The following is a 14,978-nucleotide window of genomic DNA, read 5'->3' as shown; positions in this document are numbered from 1 at the left end:
CAGAAATACATGTCCATCAACATTAGAATGTTTATCGCGAGTAGATTGTGTATGGAAAAGTTTTATTAAATTGGTTATGGTCATATTGTAATAGAGAGATGACAATAAGGTAGACCAAAAAACACTGCATTAGTTGCAGAGCCATATTAAAGGTAGACACAAACAACAAGAATACATGTCCAGCAAATATACAATTTCCACCGCATAGGACAAACATTAAGTGTTTTTTGTACAAAAATGGACTAATAATTATTGAGTGACTTGCGAATGGTCCATCAGCGAGAGGACATCTACCTTGTATGTCTGATTTGTTCCACTATGGCTACATCATTGTCAGTGAGTACCCCAACAACATTACTACATTAACGAGAAATGAATATGTTAGTTAATTGATAGACAAACGGGTTATTTTCACAATCAACAATGGATGACCAAACATATATGAATATATAAATGGGGACATGGTTGTGATGGACATGAATCATGCCAATTTAGTCTAGTCCACCCAAAACAAATACATAAATAGGCATAAATGGGGGTGGACATACCTTGGCCTCTGTAACTGGTCCACCTGATGTATTATGGGTCATGCGCTTTCGTGGTCAGCAGACTTGCATTAGGGACAAACATGTCAACAGTGGACACCTATGCATCCATTGAATGTTGAAACTGAGGAAACTACAGTTCGACAGACCTTAACTGTTGAAATTGGTCATATGGAGGGAGAACATACCTAGTTATATTGTGGACATAATAGTGAGCGCCATAAATAAATTCGGTGGACAAGTACATGGGGTTAATATTGTGGTCCATCTGCTGAAATAACCTACACAGTGGACAAGTATATATGTTAGACATGGAAAAGCAGATATAAGCGAATGTTTTAAAGAAAATTAATGATAGACAAGAACCTCTCCTGGTGGATGTCGTCAACTCCCCCAGCTAACCTGCACAGTAGGTAACTTGTAAGTTACCAAAGACGGAGTGGCCAAAAAAGTAACAGTAGACCAAAACCTTTCCTTAAGGATGTCTATCAGATAATAAGTGTTCTATCGTCATATAAAAAGCATTGGGTGGACAAAATTTTTAGATCTTGTAACTGGTTTATCGAGAAAAAATAGTCTATCAGATAACATTTAGTCTATCCTCATATAAAAAAACTGGATGGACAAAGATCTTGGATATATTAATTGGACTATCAGATCGGTTTCCTTGTTTCGTTTAACAACTATTTTTGTTAGAAATCAGGTTAGAGAAAAGAACACAATACTTCTCTTACATACCAAGGGCCAGGTTCAGAACTAGGTTCCCGTGTCTCGCCGACCGGAGCGGGTGGAGGCAGAAAAAGCGGTGAATTCAGCCGTAGAAGTGACTGTAGGAAGATATTCATCATTACATCCAAAGACGTTGGAATGTTCAGACGGATGTGCGGTGAAGAAGAAGAAACAAAGAAGAAGATGATAAGACAAGAGAGAGAAGAAGAAACGAAGATTTATGAGGAGAAAAGAAGAAACAAAATAAGAAGATGATAAGACAAGAGAGAGAAGAAGAAACGAAGATTTATGAGGAGAAAAGAAGAAACAAAAAAAGAAGATGATAAGACAAGAGAGAGAAGAAGAAACAAAGATTTTTTTTCTTTCAATTGTTTAAGTGTCGCAAAATGGGAGAAGGGCAAAATGGTACTTTTTAGAACCTTCTGTGGCAGGCGGGAAAAAGGTTTCGCAAAAGTGGCATAAGAGAGAAAGAGTGGTACTGTTCATGGCATAATCGACACTTTTCTCTTTAAATATTCATAATTTTAAACATTTTATTAAGTTTAGATATATTAGTTATAAATTATAAACTTCTTCTATATACGGTAAATTTACTATGTATATATGTTAAACACACATTTTTTATATTAATTAGTAATATATGTTTGTTTAAAAAATTCAAATCACAATATGTGCAGAAAAATTCATTTTTATTACTTTATGTATTATTATATGATGATTCACTACATTTAAATTTTAAAATAAAAAAGAGATGAATGGAGATTTTTTTTTAATCTGGAATAAATCTTCTAAATATCTACATTAATTGTAAAATATTATATATATGGATATTTAAAATATTTTAGTTGTGTTTGGTTATAAGGATAGTAGAGAGAGTTAACTAAACTTGTTTTTATATGAATATAAGCAATTAATGGCATTCAGTGGTAAATGTTTCCAAAAACATTTTTGAGCAAAAAGTTCTGCAATTATAGTAGTATAGATTGTTGTAGAGAATTTTACCTCAAAATAATAGATTGTGACTTTGAATAAAATTAAAGTCATGAATTGCTGCCTTTAAAAACGATGTCAAAACTTTTTTGAGAACATTTTAGGAAATTTAAACTTATAAAGTATGATTGGTAAAAATCAGACTTTAAAATACGCATACAAAAAAAAACTTATAAAATAGGGTAAGATAACTGAATAACACAATTTTGGCTTAAAACTCAGGAAATACCACAGCGTCAGAGAAGTGTGGTAACTACCACTTTCCGTACGGGCAACATGACAGAAGTGCCCTAAAGAAATAGACGGGAAATCCGCATTGCCGACAACAGTCTCATATAGGTAGGGAACAAGTCCATGAGTAGGCAATGATGGAGTCGTAATCTCATACAATAACATGTAATTTTAATGAACGACATGAGATTTTAATAAATGGGTCGTAATCTCATAAAATAACATGTAATTGAGTAGGCAATGATGGAGTCGTAATCTCATACAATAACATGAAATTTTAGTGAACGACATGGAATTTTAATAAATGGGTCGAAATCTCATACATTAACATGTAATTTGAGGGAACGACATGGGATTTTAATAAATAGGCTAAAGTGTATACCGAAGCAAAGAAAGATGGTTAACAATCGAGTGGTAGGGCAGCAACCACGGTAACAACTACAGTCTTTTTATTGTAAGACATGTTATTTTAGGAAAATACGTTCATCATTATAGAGAATTTGTTAGAAATACCCCCTTTGGGATACTATTTTTCAAAAATACATTTTTTTGAATATTTTCATTTTTACCCACTTTTACACAATTTCAATATGTTAAATTAATTTTTTAATTTTTTTTTAATTTGGGTTTTCTATTTTACAATTAGGATATAGTTTTGAGGGATTAAGATTTAGTATTTGGAGTTTAGGGTTTAGAATTTAGTTATTTTATACATAGAAAATGAGTATTTTTGAAAATGGACAACATGAAAGAGTACTTTTTAATGACATAGGAACAAGAATTTTTTGACAACCCCATCATTATATTACAAGTTGTGTTGCTTAAGATGTGACAGAATTGTAGAAAGAGATATTATGTTGCACTAGGTGAAGTTTGTTATGAAAAATAACAGTTGATGAATTGTAATATAAATGTGTTTTGACAAAACACATGCGGTAAACCACTCAGACTATTGTTCGGGCGCATCAAAGAACAAAATTGGTAGGGGAATGACAGTTGTATGTTAGTTGATATGCGAAACAATAATCATCAATTACATGGTTTTTTACCATACAACATGTTGTTTACTAATAAAAAAATAGACAGGGTGATACTTACCTAATATGGTGTTGGCCTACGTAAGGCCAACAATGTAATTACAACATTCCCTGGCGACAGCTATTGTACAAAGTTTGGTAGTTTCTTAATTATGTTTGGCTTTTATGCTATATATCTACTGCATATTTCCTATAAAATATGTATCGAACCTTACAAAAATCTTATAAGGCCATCTTTAACGGGAGAACACCCACCCTGTTCTAAGCCCAATTAAATCAGAAAAATATTGAACAGTGGGTTTAGAACATTATGTTTGGTCTTGAATTAGAACTGATTTAAGCTCAGTTCTATTAAGACGTGGCAGTACGTCATTGGTTGATATATTTTGCAAAGGATAAATTTTTTTATTTCTCCTTCTTCTCGAAATCGTATCTAGGTTTAGGTGATGTCCAAGACGGCGAAAGCTTCTTCTCGAAATCGTATCTAGTCACCATCTTCGCCGACTAAGGTTAGTATTCCGGCCAAAATCGAGAACTCTTCCATGTACAAATCGATATCTGCATAGGTTTTCCGACAAATCCGTTTAAATTCTATTGTTTTGTCGATTCATATCTCCGGCGATTTGAAGGCGAAGTCGAAATCTTCTTCCTGAGCCTTTGTCTCCTCGTCTCCTTTGTTTGGCAAATCTCATCTCCGGCGATATAGACAAGGTAGTCCCGTCGTTTCCTTTGTCAATCATTGTTTCTTCGATGTTTCATCGATTTAGGGTAAAATTGAAATCTGTGAATTAGGTTTGGGTTTAGTAACATGTTATAGGGTTTGTCTTATCTGTCAATTAACGGTTTTGATTAATCAATATAGGATTTTAGTGAGCTTCCAGGATGTATGACTGAATTCCGAGTGTTGTATGTTGTATTTGAAATCAACCTTAACACTGATGAACTTTAATTGATTTTGCTTTGCTTCTGATGCTTGTAGGTGTGGTAACCAGGGCAAATTAAATCGGATAACCATCAACAAACCTGCATTGCTCTAAACTAAAAGGTAAGTCACTAGGTTGTTTGATTGTGTAGTGAGTTTCTCAGAATTGTTTTGTGATGGTCTCGGATGTGAGCAGGTTTATTTCTTGTAATTGAGTTGTTGTGAATTTAGTGTCACTTAGTTTTGCTTTGTATGTCTCAGCATCTAACCTTTTACCGTCTGGTCATGTTCTCGTATTAAGTTGTGATTGTAGTTTTTGTTTTTAGGTTTGAGTTGTCGTAAAACTTTAAAAACTGATATCTATGAAAGGTTTGAAACTTTTAAAACTTTTAAAACTTTATAATATGAATGCTTTAACAAATAGGTAATGAATAATATGAATGTATTGGTTTACATATAAAAAAAAGTCAATGAACTTTATTTACTTCTGATTTGACTGAAGTAGGTAATGGTTATTTAGAATTGAAAGTCTCTAACAACACCAAACTTTTGAATTAATGATCTTCTTAACTTCTCTATTTTACAACCGACCCAAATACTCAATCTTCTATCATTCATCTTATTTGCTTCTTTCTTAACCTATCAGAAACCTCAGCTTCTTCCTTGTTTAATTCTCATTGCTATGGAATCAAACAATACTCCTAACAGTCAGTCTCAGTCCTATTCTAGCCTTCTTAACTTCCCATATGACAGCTTTGCTCCCAATGTAAACATTGGGACCTCTCAAATCTCTGCTTTTAGTTCACAAACTAGTTCACAGCCGAGTCAGCCTCCTAGTCAATCAGAAGAGACAGCAGAACAGCATAGGGAGAGAAGAATATGGTCCACACAAGATGACTTAGTCCTAATAAGTGGCTGGTTAAACACATCGAAGGATGCAATAGTTGGGAATGGCCAAAAGTCATGGTCCTTTTGGATCCGTATAGGAGACTATTATGGAACAAGTATTCATGTACGTGGTGGTGCTGAGCCTAGGCGCCCTGACCATTGTAGACAAAGATGGCAAAAAATCAGTAAGGATGTGAGCAGGTTCTATGGAGCCTTTGCAGAGGCAGAGAGTGAGAAAGCTAGTGGCATGAACGATTTAGATATTTTGCAAAATGCTCACCAAATCTACACTAAGCTGTACAAGAAGAAGTTTGGTTTGGAGTATGCTTGGAATGTGCTACGCTATGAACAGAAATGGGTAAACCTGGAGGCTATGAACCCCACTCCAAAGAGAACCAGCTCTAATAAAAGAAAAGCTGATGACGCTGCACCATCTACAGGTTCTGTCGTTGGTGAGCACGAGAGCAGGCCTCCGGGCATAAAGGCAACGAAAAAATTAAGGAGCAAAGGTAAAGAGAAGGTTGCACCATCTGCAGAGTTTAGTCACATGTAGGAGATAAAACATAAGGATTTGGAGGGCATGAAACAAATCCAAAAGATGTCCATTCTTGACACTCTCATTGCCAAGAATGAAACTCTTGACGAAGATGAAAAAGCGCTAAAGAAGAAGCTAATGGCTGAAATGTTTTAACTTAGAAGAAATAGTTCTCGTTATGTTTGTTTTAACTCTCGTTATGTTTGTTTTAACTATGTTTGTGTTATGTTTTGAATGTGCTTATGAATCAGATATGTTTTAACTATGTTTGTGTTATGTTTTTAATGTGTTTATGAATCAAATATGTTTGTGTTATGTTTTTAATGAATCTGAGATGTTTGGTTACATTATCTTTCTTTTGTTTTTGCATTAGACTTTGCTATGGGTTTTCGGTTTTAGGTTGAAGAAGACATGGACTCTGAATACGACTATGGTATAAACAACCCATTAGACTATAGTTCCGAAGAGGAGGAGGAGGCTGAGACCTGTTACTATCCTCCGCAACCATCAACTGAGATTGGATTCACAAGTCTGTAGAGCCGTGAAGCTGAACCACTTCCTGATTATGAGACACAATTGAACCAGCTCAAGGACCAACTGATCCAACTCAAGGACCATCAAAACCAGTCAGATCGGAGGTTGGTGAATCTGGAGAGGCTTGTTACTGTGGCACGAGAGAAGAAACCATTCTTTCAAATGGCCCCTGAATTGGTAGTTGTTGTTTGCTTAGGTATGATGGTTATGGTAGTGGTACTTATCATGATTAGTAAGTAAATTTGTTTTGGCTTTATGTATGATTGTAAGATTTTTGGTATGTACCCGGGATGGTGAACCCGTGAATGGTATGATTGTAGGCATATTGGCTAGTGAACCTATGATCGTATTTTGTGTATTTTGGATATATACTTCTCAATCCAAAACCCCTGATGATATTTTGTGTGTTTGGATTTTAGTTTTAAAGTCAAAAATTAACAGAGTCACAAGAGTTGATGTTTCACAAGAGTTGATGATCCCTCTATATAAATGAGAAGAGCACAAGGTTTTATTTCATCAAAAACAAACATTTCCTTCTCTCACTAAAAACATATCATCAAAGTTCTCATTGCAAGTTTTTTTTTGTTTTTTTTCTATTGTTCTATTATGGCATCTTCTTCCAACAATTTTCACTACCATTATGATCCAAATAATGATAGTTTTAACCAATTTTTTCAAGAGCAATTTTAATAATCAATGTATTAATTAAATAAAATGTTTTTGTGCTTTAATTAAGTAATGTTTTTTTTTTACAATGTTTTTTGTTTCATTTCAATTTGGTATTGTATTTTGAATTTTAGTAAAAGTTTTTTAAGTTTGCAATTTAAATGTAATTTTTTAAAGTTTTTAAAATTGTAATATGTTTAAGATTATTATATTATTAAATCTTATGATCTTACACATGTTCTCCCAATAACTAACTTCTTAACAAAAGATCTAAACTAATGATCTTACATTATTTTCATAATATTTTTACTCTAAGAACACCCAAAAGTGTTCCCCTATAAAGATGCCCTAAGTAACTTATCTATACTTAAGTTTATGACTAGTAGTGGTTACCAATCCAAATGTACCTTAGAAAAATTATGAGGAGCATATTTTTGGAACCTTATGATCAACAAAAATCTAATTTGATGTGTACTTTTGTCTTATTATCTTCGTGCGTGCTTTATAGCAATACAAGTTTTTGGTTGAACGTAAATTGAAATGGAATGATGCAGTTTCTAAGACAGAAAAATATATATACTTAAATGCCTAAAAATTTAGCAAAGACAATTTTTTTCACTAATTAGATCAAAAGACAAACTTATTGAACAGGAAATAAGACAATTGTAGAAATAGTTACTTGTCCATTATTCTTACCAAAAAAAAGTTACTTGTCCATTATACATCTTCTAGCCTCTGTAGTGCAAACTTCCAAAAGAGATTAAGAAAAAATTATTCTAGAAGGCAATTTTTATTAAAAAGTATATTTCTGTTCCATGGAAAATTAAAATATATACCACTTTTAATTGAAAAAAATAATTAAAAATATATCAATTTGTTTATATTTACGCAAACTAGATAAGAACAATTAGAGGACAAGCCAACTTAAGGTAACAACAATACTGGTAAGGAATATAATTCCTACTGTTTATAACTCAAATCCAAATCTAATAAATTCTAAGATAAAAACTTCTTTATAAAAAGATAAATTTTTAAAAAATAATAAATACATAGTATAAAATCATAGAGACATTAATAATAATAATAAATAATATTAAAATTAAATGAAAAAGATAGTGACGAAGATCAAAGAAGACATGCATGATAAAAGGGATCAGAGTTTCTTCTTCTCTTCTTATCTATCATCTCTACTCATTTTTTTTCCTGTTGTGGTTTGTTCTCTTTCTCTTCATTTTCCTCTAATATAAGATTTATTTATTTATAATACTTCTTTGTCTGTCTTTGACAGAGGAAAAATTATTATCGCGATTTGATGTACGTTGGACATATCCTGAATATAAAATTTTGAATATTGCTTGTGTGGTTTAGTTTTATGAATCTTGGTTTTTAAAAATTGTAGTTTGATTCAAGTACTATGGCAATCCCTAATTCTGAATCCATCCGAGATTGTGAGCTTCCCTGCACTCCTGAGGAAGAGAAACATATTTTGACGGAGCTTATTAGCGAAGCTGAAGCTGATTTGAAAGATGGAAACTTGTATTTCGTTATCTCAAACAGGTCATCTTTCTTTAGTTTTCTTTGAACTTTTAGATCACATGTGACATGTTCTAGATTTGCCTAATGCATCTAGTTTCCATAGTACTACTACTTTGTAATCATTTTGATTTTATTTTAGCAAATGGGTTGATGATGATTTAGTCATCAGCATTATGCATGATCTTTACTCTGGTACTATATATTTATTTCCTTGTTTTACTTCTAACGAGGTTGTTTAATGAATGTTTTTCTCTTAGTATTATACATAATATATCCGTAGCCTAGATTTGAAATGTATCTTAATGTTTATCTGTTAGTGCAGATGGTACACAAGCTGGCAGAGATTTGTTGGGATACTAACGGAAGAATTTCCCAGTGGAGATACTTCAAAAGTTACCGGGCCTGGAACAATTGACAATCATGATATTATTGAAAGTGAAAGCGACACTAGTGATCCTCAACTTCGCATGACGTTGGAGGAAGGGGTTGAATACGCTCTCGTTCCTTAAAAAGCTTGGAATAAACTCGTGGAATGATGATTTTCTAATATATATATGTCCTATATAGTAACATAATATAGAACTTTAATTTATGTTATAAATCACCTGTTTATTACGTTTTATTTTTTTAATGATGACACTGACACGATATCAACCAATTTTCTTACATATATTATTGTTGCCCTCTTGCTTCTATATATTTCAGGTATAAAGGAGGTCCTCCAATACCAAGGAGATTTATCTGCCAAGGGTTTTCCAACAAGAACTTTAATGTAGAGGTTTATCCACTATGTCTTAAGTTGACAGACAGTAGAGATGACACCATTACCATCATAAGGTTGAGCAAACATGTATTGTGTCCTCTCGTTCTACCTTAGATATCTGTTTTTTTAGGCAGTGAACAAACAAATTACTGCATACCATTTGGAGAGTTTAAGGGAAAGACTATGTGTCATATGAATCGTTGATGTTTCAGGCTTCTATAGGCAAACTTTATGAGATAGTTTGTGATGTAAGAGGGGTAGCAAAAGATAAGGTATTTGCTGAAGTTTTATTCATTTTCTTTGTTTGGGGTGATATATTTAATCAGTTCTTTTTATTAATTAGAGATGTATTAGTTGCTCTGTATTTGATTTGTGTAAGTAGGCTCGCATTTGGGATTACTTCGAGAAGAAAAAAAATGTACTCTTGGATCCTTCATCTAACAAAAGCGTGGAGTCATGCCTTCAACTAAACCAGAACGTAAGTGTGTGTTTAAAACCCGCTCGGTTACATACAACTTTTTGATGGATTGCCTTTGCCTTTATTATTGTTTGTACTTAAAAGTTTATTTCTTTTATGAATTTTTTGTTGGATGGTTTGGATATTATTCTTGTTGTTGATCTATGTTTATTCTCATTATTTATGGTGAATTATTTTGTGCTTTTGAGCTCTTAAATTGTCATTGAACCAACATCTCGTTTTGAATTTTTTTTTTTGACCATATATATATATTTATGTTTGTCATTTTTTCGTGTATTCCGTGTAGATTCTTCTTGAAGTGGATGGTTCTATATCATCTCAAATTGACATGAGCTTGACTAAAACTGAATTGGCATTGGTACCTCTAAAACCTACAAAGCCAGTTGCTATGAGTATAATGTTTGATGGGGAAACCGCACCTAATGGTCATTCCAAAGATTCCAGGTTTAGACTCTTTCAAAGAAATACTTTGAAAGATGATGTTTTTTTGAGTAGTTTTGAGAAAAGAGACAAGAGAGGTTAAGCAGGATTGCAGAATTTAGGAAATACATGCTTCATGAATAGTGTTCTTCAGTGTCTGGCCCATACACCGCCTATTGTTGAATATTTTCTACAAGACTACAACTCCGACATAAATGCAGACAATCCTTTAGGAATGCGTGTAAGTAATTGAAAATTTGTTGTTTTTATTTCTAACCTCTCTCATATAAAGCCAGTGAAATGAATCAATATATCTAATGCAGGGTGAGCTTGCACTTGCATTTGGTGAACTTTTGAGGAAATTGTGGTCGACTGGATATACTATAATTTCGCCAAGTGATTTTAAGAAAAAATTAGTTCTATTTGCTCCACAATTTAGTGGTTTTAATCAACATGATTCTCAAGTAAGTCATGTTTTCCTTAATGTTTTATGGTGAATGCTTAATACAGTAAAACCTCTATAAATTAATAATGTTGGGACTAAGACATTCTAAATTAATAATGATATTAATTTATAGATATATTTTTAATTGTTTATTTTTTTAAAAATTATGAATTGGAACAACTATAGCAAAATAAGATTAAACTTTCGGATGTTATAAATTTTATGGTTTAGGAATTGAACTTGTAATATTTAGAAAGCACTATTTACAATAAATTACAAATATTATAGATAAATTGACTTATACACATGAGACACATAAATTCAAATCTATGAATAATAATATCAATTCTCCTATTTTAATAATCTGTCAAATTATCAAATTGTAAATGATGCATATCTAAAAATTAAAACTTTAAATTTTAATTATTTGTATGACATGTTATAAAATATTTTAGAGATATTATTATAGGTTGAAAATACAACATTACAATTGTTCTATAGAATTGAGCTTTAGGAGAAACATACACTATTATATCAGTATATATATATATATATATATAAATTTACATAATTATTAATTTATGATATTATTGGGACCATATTTTATAAGGAGATTTCGAAAAAATTATTATCTTATTATCTTATCGAATATTGTTAATTTTTACACTGGCCCGACTTGGGACCAGCAAAATTTATTAATTTATAGTGTTTATTAATTTATAGTTGGAGAAAACTTGTTGTATCTCTTGGCTTTATTACTTCCTCTCACCCCAGGAAACTAGCTAATGCCTTTTTTTTGTTTATTTTCTCCTTTAGCTCATTGCTCAGGAACTGCTGGCTTTCCTATTGGATGGGCTCCATGAAGACTTGAACAAAGTAAAATTAAAACCTTATATTGAAGCTAAAGACTCAGATGGTCGTCCAGATGATGAAGTAGCCGAAGAAAAGTTGAAATACCACAAGTCCCGAAATGACTCGGTGATAGTTGATGTTTGTCAGGTAAGCATTTATTACCTCTTCCCCCCCTAACACATATTTGAAGTTATTGTTAACAAAAAAAATGTATTTGCCTTTCTTTGTTTATGTTGTGTGTGTTTTCACTTCAGGGACAATACAAGTCAACACTGGTATGCCCAGATTGTGGAAAAATCTCAATCACCTTTGATCCCTTCATGTACTTATCTTTGCCGTTACCATCAAGTCGCACTCGACCAATGACTGTTACAGTGATTTCTTGTGATGGAAGCCATCTTCCGATGCCATACACTGTAAGGCTTCCTAAACATGGTTCGTGTAGAGATCTCAGTAATGCATTAGGTATTGCTTGTTGTTTGAACAATGACGAAAGCCTTTTGCTCGCAGAGGTAATAATTTGGTGGAATCCTTTTCTTACATATATGTGTTGTCCTTACATCTTGTAAAAAAAGACTGAGTTAAATTTGATGTTTGTCCTCCTAGGTTTATAACCACAAGGTCTTCAAGTATTTTGAGAATCCTCTGGAGTTTCTTAGTTCAATAAAAAACAATGACAAAATTGTGGCATATCGACTTAACCATACGCATAAAGTACCAGGAAAAGTCAAGCTTGAAGTTCTTCATATGGAGCAACAAAAGTCAGCTTGCTTACTTTATAATTGAAATTCAAAAATTTGTTTTTTCTTCTTGAGTTCTATTTCTAATGAATGCTCTCAAATTTCACATGTCTGATTGTGGCATAGTCCTGAAGCATTTTGGAACTCCCCTTGTTACTTATATCAATCAAGAACCACTTAGTGGAACTGACATTGATGCAAGCATCCCTAGATTGTTGTCAGCCCTACGTCGGATTGATATGTCATCTATAATTCATAGTAGAAACGAGAATGGCCAGAATCCAGATGTTGCAGATGAATCATCCGGAAGTGTATCATCTAGATACACTAGAACGGAAGAGAATACAGTTGATGATAGAGCGTTATCCTTCAGCCTTTTAATGCCAGATTACCATTCTTTCAATCTTGAGCCACTTGAGTTCGATTCCATTGTGAATCCTGGTAGTGTTACAAAGTTTATAGTCAAGTGGAATAAAAAGTTGCATGAAAAGTATGATTCCAACTACTTGAATGATTTACCTGAGGTTCATAAAACAATTTTTTTAGCGAAGAAGACAAGTCAAGAGGAAATATCTTTGTTTTCATGTTTGGAAGCCTTTCTAGCAGAAGAGCCTCTAAGATCAGATGATATGTGGTATTGTCCTGGTTGCAAAGAACATAAACAAGCGAATAAGAAGCTAGACTTGTGGAAGTTGCCAGATATTCTTGTGTTCCACCTAAAACGATTTACATATAGCAGACATTTCAAGAGTAAGATTCATACATTTGTGAATTTTCCAATTCACGATTTAGATTTAAGCAAGTACATGACGAGCAAAGACGGTCATAAGTCATATCTTTATGAGCTATATGCCATTAGCAATCATTATGGTGGCATGAGAGGTGGTCACTACACTGCTTACGCTAAGGTTTAATCTATTTTAATTTTTCGTTTCTAATATGTGTCTATAATGACAAATACATGAAAACTAATGTGTGGGCTCTTTATTTATGCAGTTGATGGATGCAAACAAATGGTACTATTTTGATGATCGTCGTGTTTCTGTTGTAAATGAATTCGAGATCAAGACTTCATCTGCTTATATTTTGTTCTATCAAAGAGTGAGAGAAGTGAATCAGAGATATCGACAATGAAAGTGGATTAGTGGAAAAAAAATCCTTTCATTTAATATTGAGGATTTAGAGAAAGTTTGCTACTTTCCTCAAGATTCATTTATTGGTCTCATCATGCTCTAGTTTATCTTCCATAAAGACTGATAAGAGTTAGATTCTAAGGATTGTTTTGTAAGATTTCTTTTTAATTACTTTTCTTACCCAGTTTGGACAGTGAAAAACATATTATAGTATTGGCATATTGTTCTTATCATCGTTGAGATATTCAAAGACATAGTTTACTGATCACTACTGTTTTGTTTTACATGAGTGTTTACCTTCTAAGTAAATATTGCAACATATCTTATTATATAAATTTTAGTTTTCAAAGGTAGTAACTTATATAATCATGACATTTTTCAAGTATATCGATAATATTTTGACATGTGTGAAAAAAAAATTATTTAATAACTATAGAAAAATTAAACAATCTGAAAAATAAAAGGATTACAATTAATATTTTTGAAAAGTATATAAAACCAATAGTAATATATTATATCAGTAATTTTAATAGAAAAGTTATCTATTAATATGNATTCTTGTGTTCCACCTAAAACGATTTACATATAGCAGACATTTCAAGAGTAAGATTCATACATTTGTGAATTTTCCAATTCACGATTTAGATTTAAGCAAGTACATGACGAGCAAAGACGGTCATAAGTCATATCTTTATGAGCTATATGCCATTAGCAATCATTATGGTGGCATGAGAGGTGGTCACTACACTGCTTACGCTAAGGTTTAATCTATTTTAATTTTTCGTTTCTAATATGTGTCTATAATGACAAATACATGAAAACTAATGTGTGGGCTCTTTATTTATGCAGTTGATGGATGCAAACAAATGGTACTATTTTGATGATCGTCGTGTTTCTGTTGTAAATGAATTCGAGATCAAGACTTCATCTGCTTATATTTTGTTCTATCAAAGAGTGAGAGAAGTGAATCAGAGATATCGACAATGAAAGTGGATTAGTGGAAAAAAAATCCTTTCATTTAATATTGAGGATTTAGAGAAAGTTTGCTACTTTCCTCAAGATTCATTTATTGGTCTCATCATGCTCTAGTTTATCTTCCATAAAGACTGATAAGAGTTAGATTCTAAGGATTGTTTTGTAAGATTTCTTTTTAATTACTTTTCTTACCCAGTTTGGACAGTGAAAAACATATTATAGTATTGGCATATTGTTCTTATCATCGTTGAGATATTCAAAGACATAGTTTACTGATCACTACTGTTTTGTTTTACATGAGTGTTTACCTTCTAAGTAAATATTGCAACATATCTTATTATATAAATTTTAGTTTTCAAAGGTAGTAACTTATATAATCATGACATTTTTCAAGTATATCGATAATATTTTGACATGTGTGAAAAAAAAATTATTTAATAACTATAGAAAAATTAAACAATCTGAAAAATAAAAGGATTACAATTAATATTTTTGAAAAGTATATAAAACCAATAGTAATATATTATATCAGTAATTTTAATAGAAAAGTTATCTATTA

General features: G+C 32.2%; 1 protein-coding gene and 1 pseudogene across 1 annotated transcript; both read left to right on the top strand.

The window, feature by feature from the left end:
* On the top strand, positions 5,137 to 6,584 carry LOC104779041 (glutathione S-transferase T3-like). The gene is made up of 3 exons (XM_010503437.1): positions 5,137 to 5,826; positions 6,277 to 6,406; positions 6,463 to 6,584. Exons 1-3 carry the CDS (start codon positions 5,137 to 5,139, stop codon positions 6,582 to 6,584), a joined length of 942 nt encoding a protein of 313 aa, XP_010501739.1.
* LOC104777296 lies at positions 8,300 to 13,445 on the top strand (annotated as a pseudogene).

The sequence above is a fragment of the Camelina sativa genome, chromosome 3, assembly GCF_000633955.1.
Source record: "Camelina sativa cultivar DH55 chromosome 3, Cs, whole genome shotgun sequence".
NCBI classification, from domain to species: domain Eukaryota; kingdom Viridiplantae; phylum Streptophyta; class Magnoliopsida; order Brassicales; family Brassicaceae; genus Camelina; species Camelina sativa.
This window is presented reverse-complemented; position numbering and strand designations above follow the sequence as displayed.

Excerpts from the sequence above, each read along its gene's own strand:
- LOC104779041 (XM_010503437.1), top strand. The coding sequence starts at position 5,137 with ATGGAATCAAACAATACTCCTAACAGTCAGTCTCAGTCCTATTCTAGC. Across the intron at positions 5,827-6,276 it reads GCAGGCCTCCGGGCATAAAG|GTTGAAGAAGACATGGACTC; the intron begins GCAACGAAAAAA and ends TTTCGGTTTTAG. Across the intron at positions 6,407-6,462 it reads AACTGAGATTGGATTCACAA|CTCAAGGACCAACTGATCCA; the intron begins GTCTGTAGAGCC and ends CAATTGAACCAG.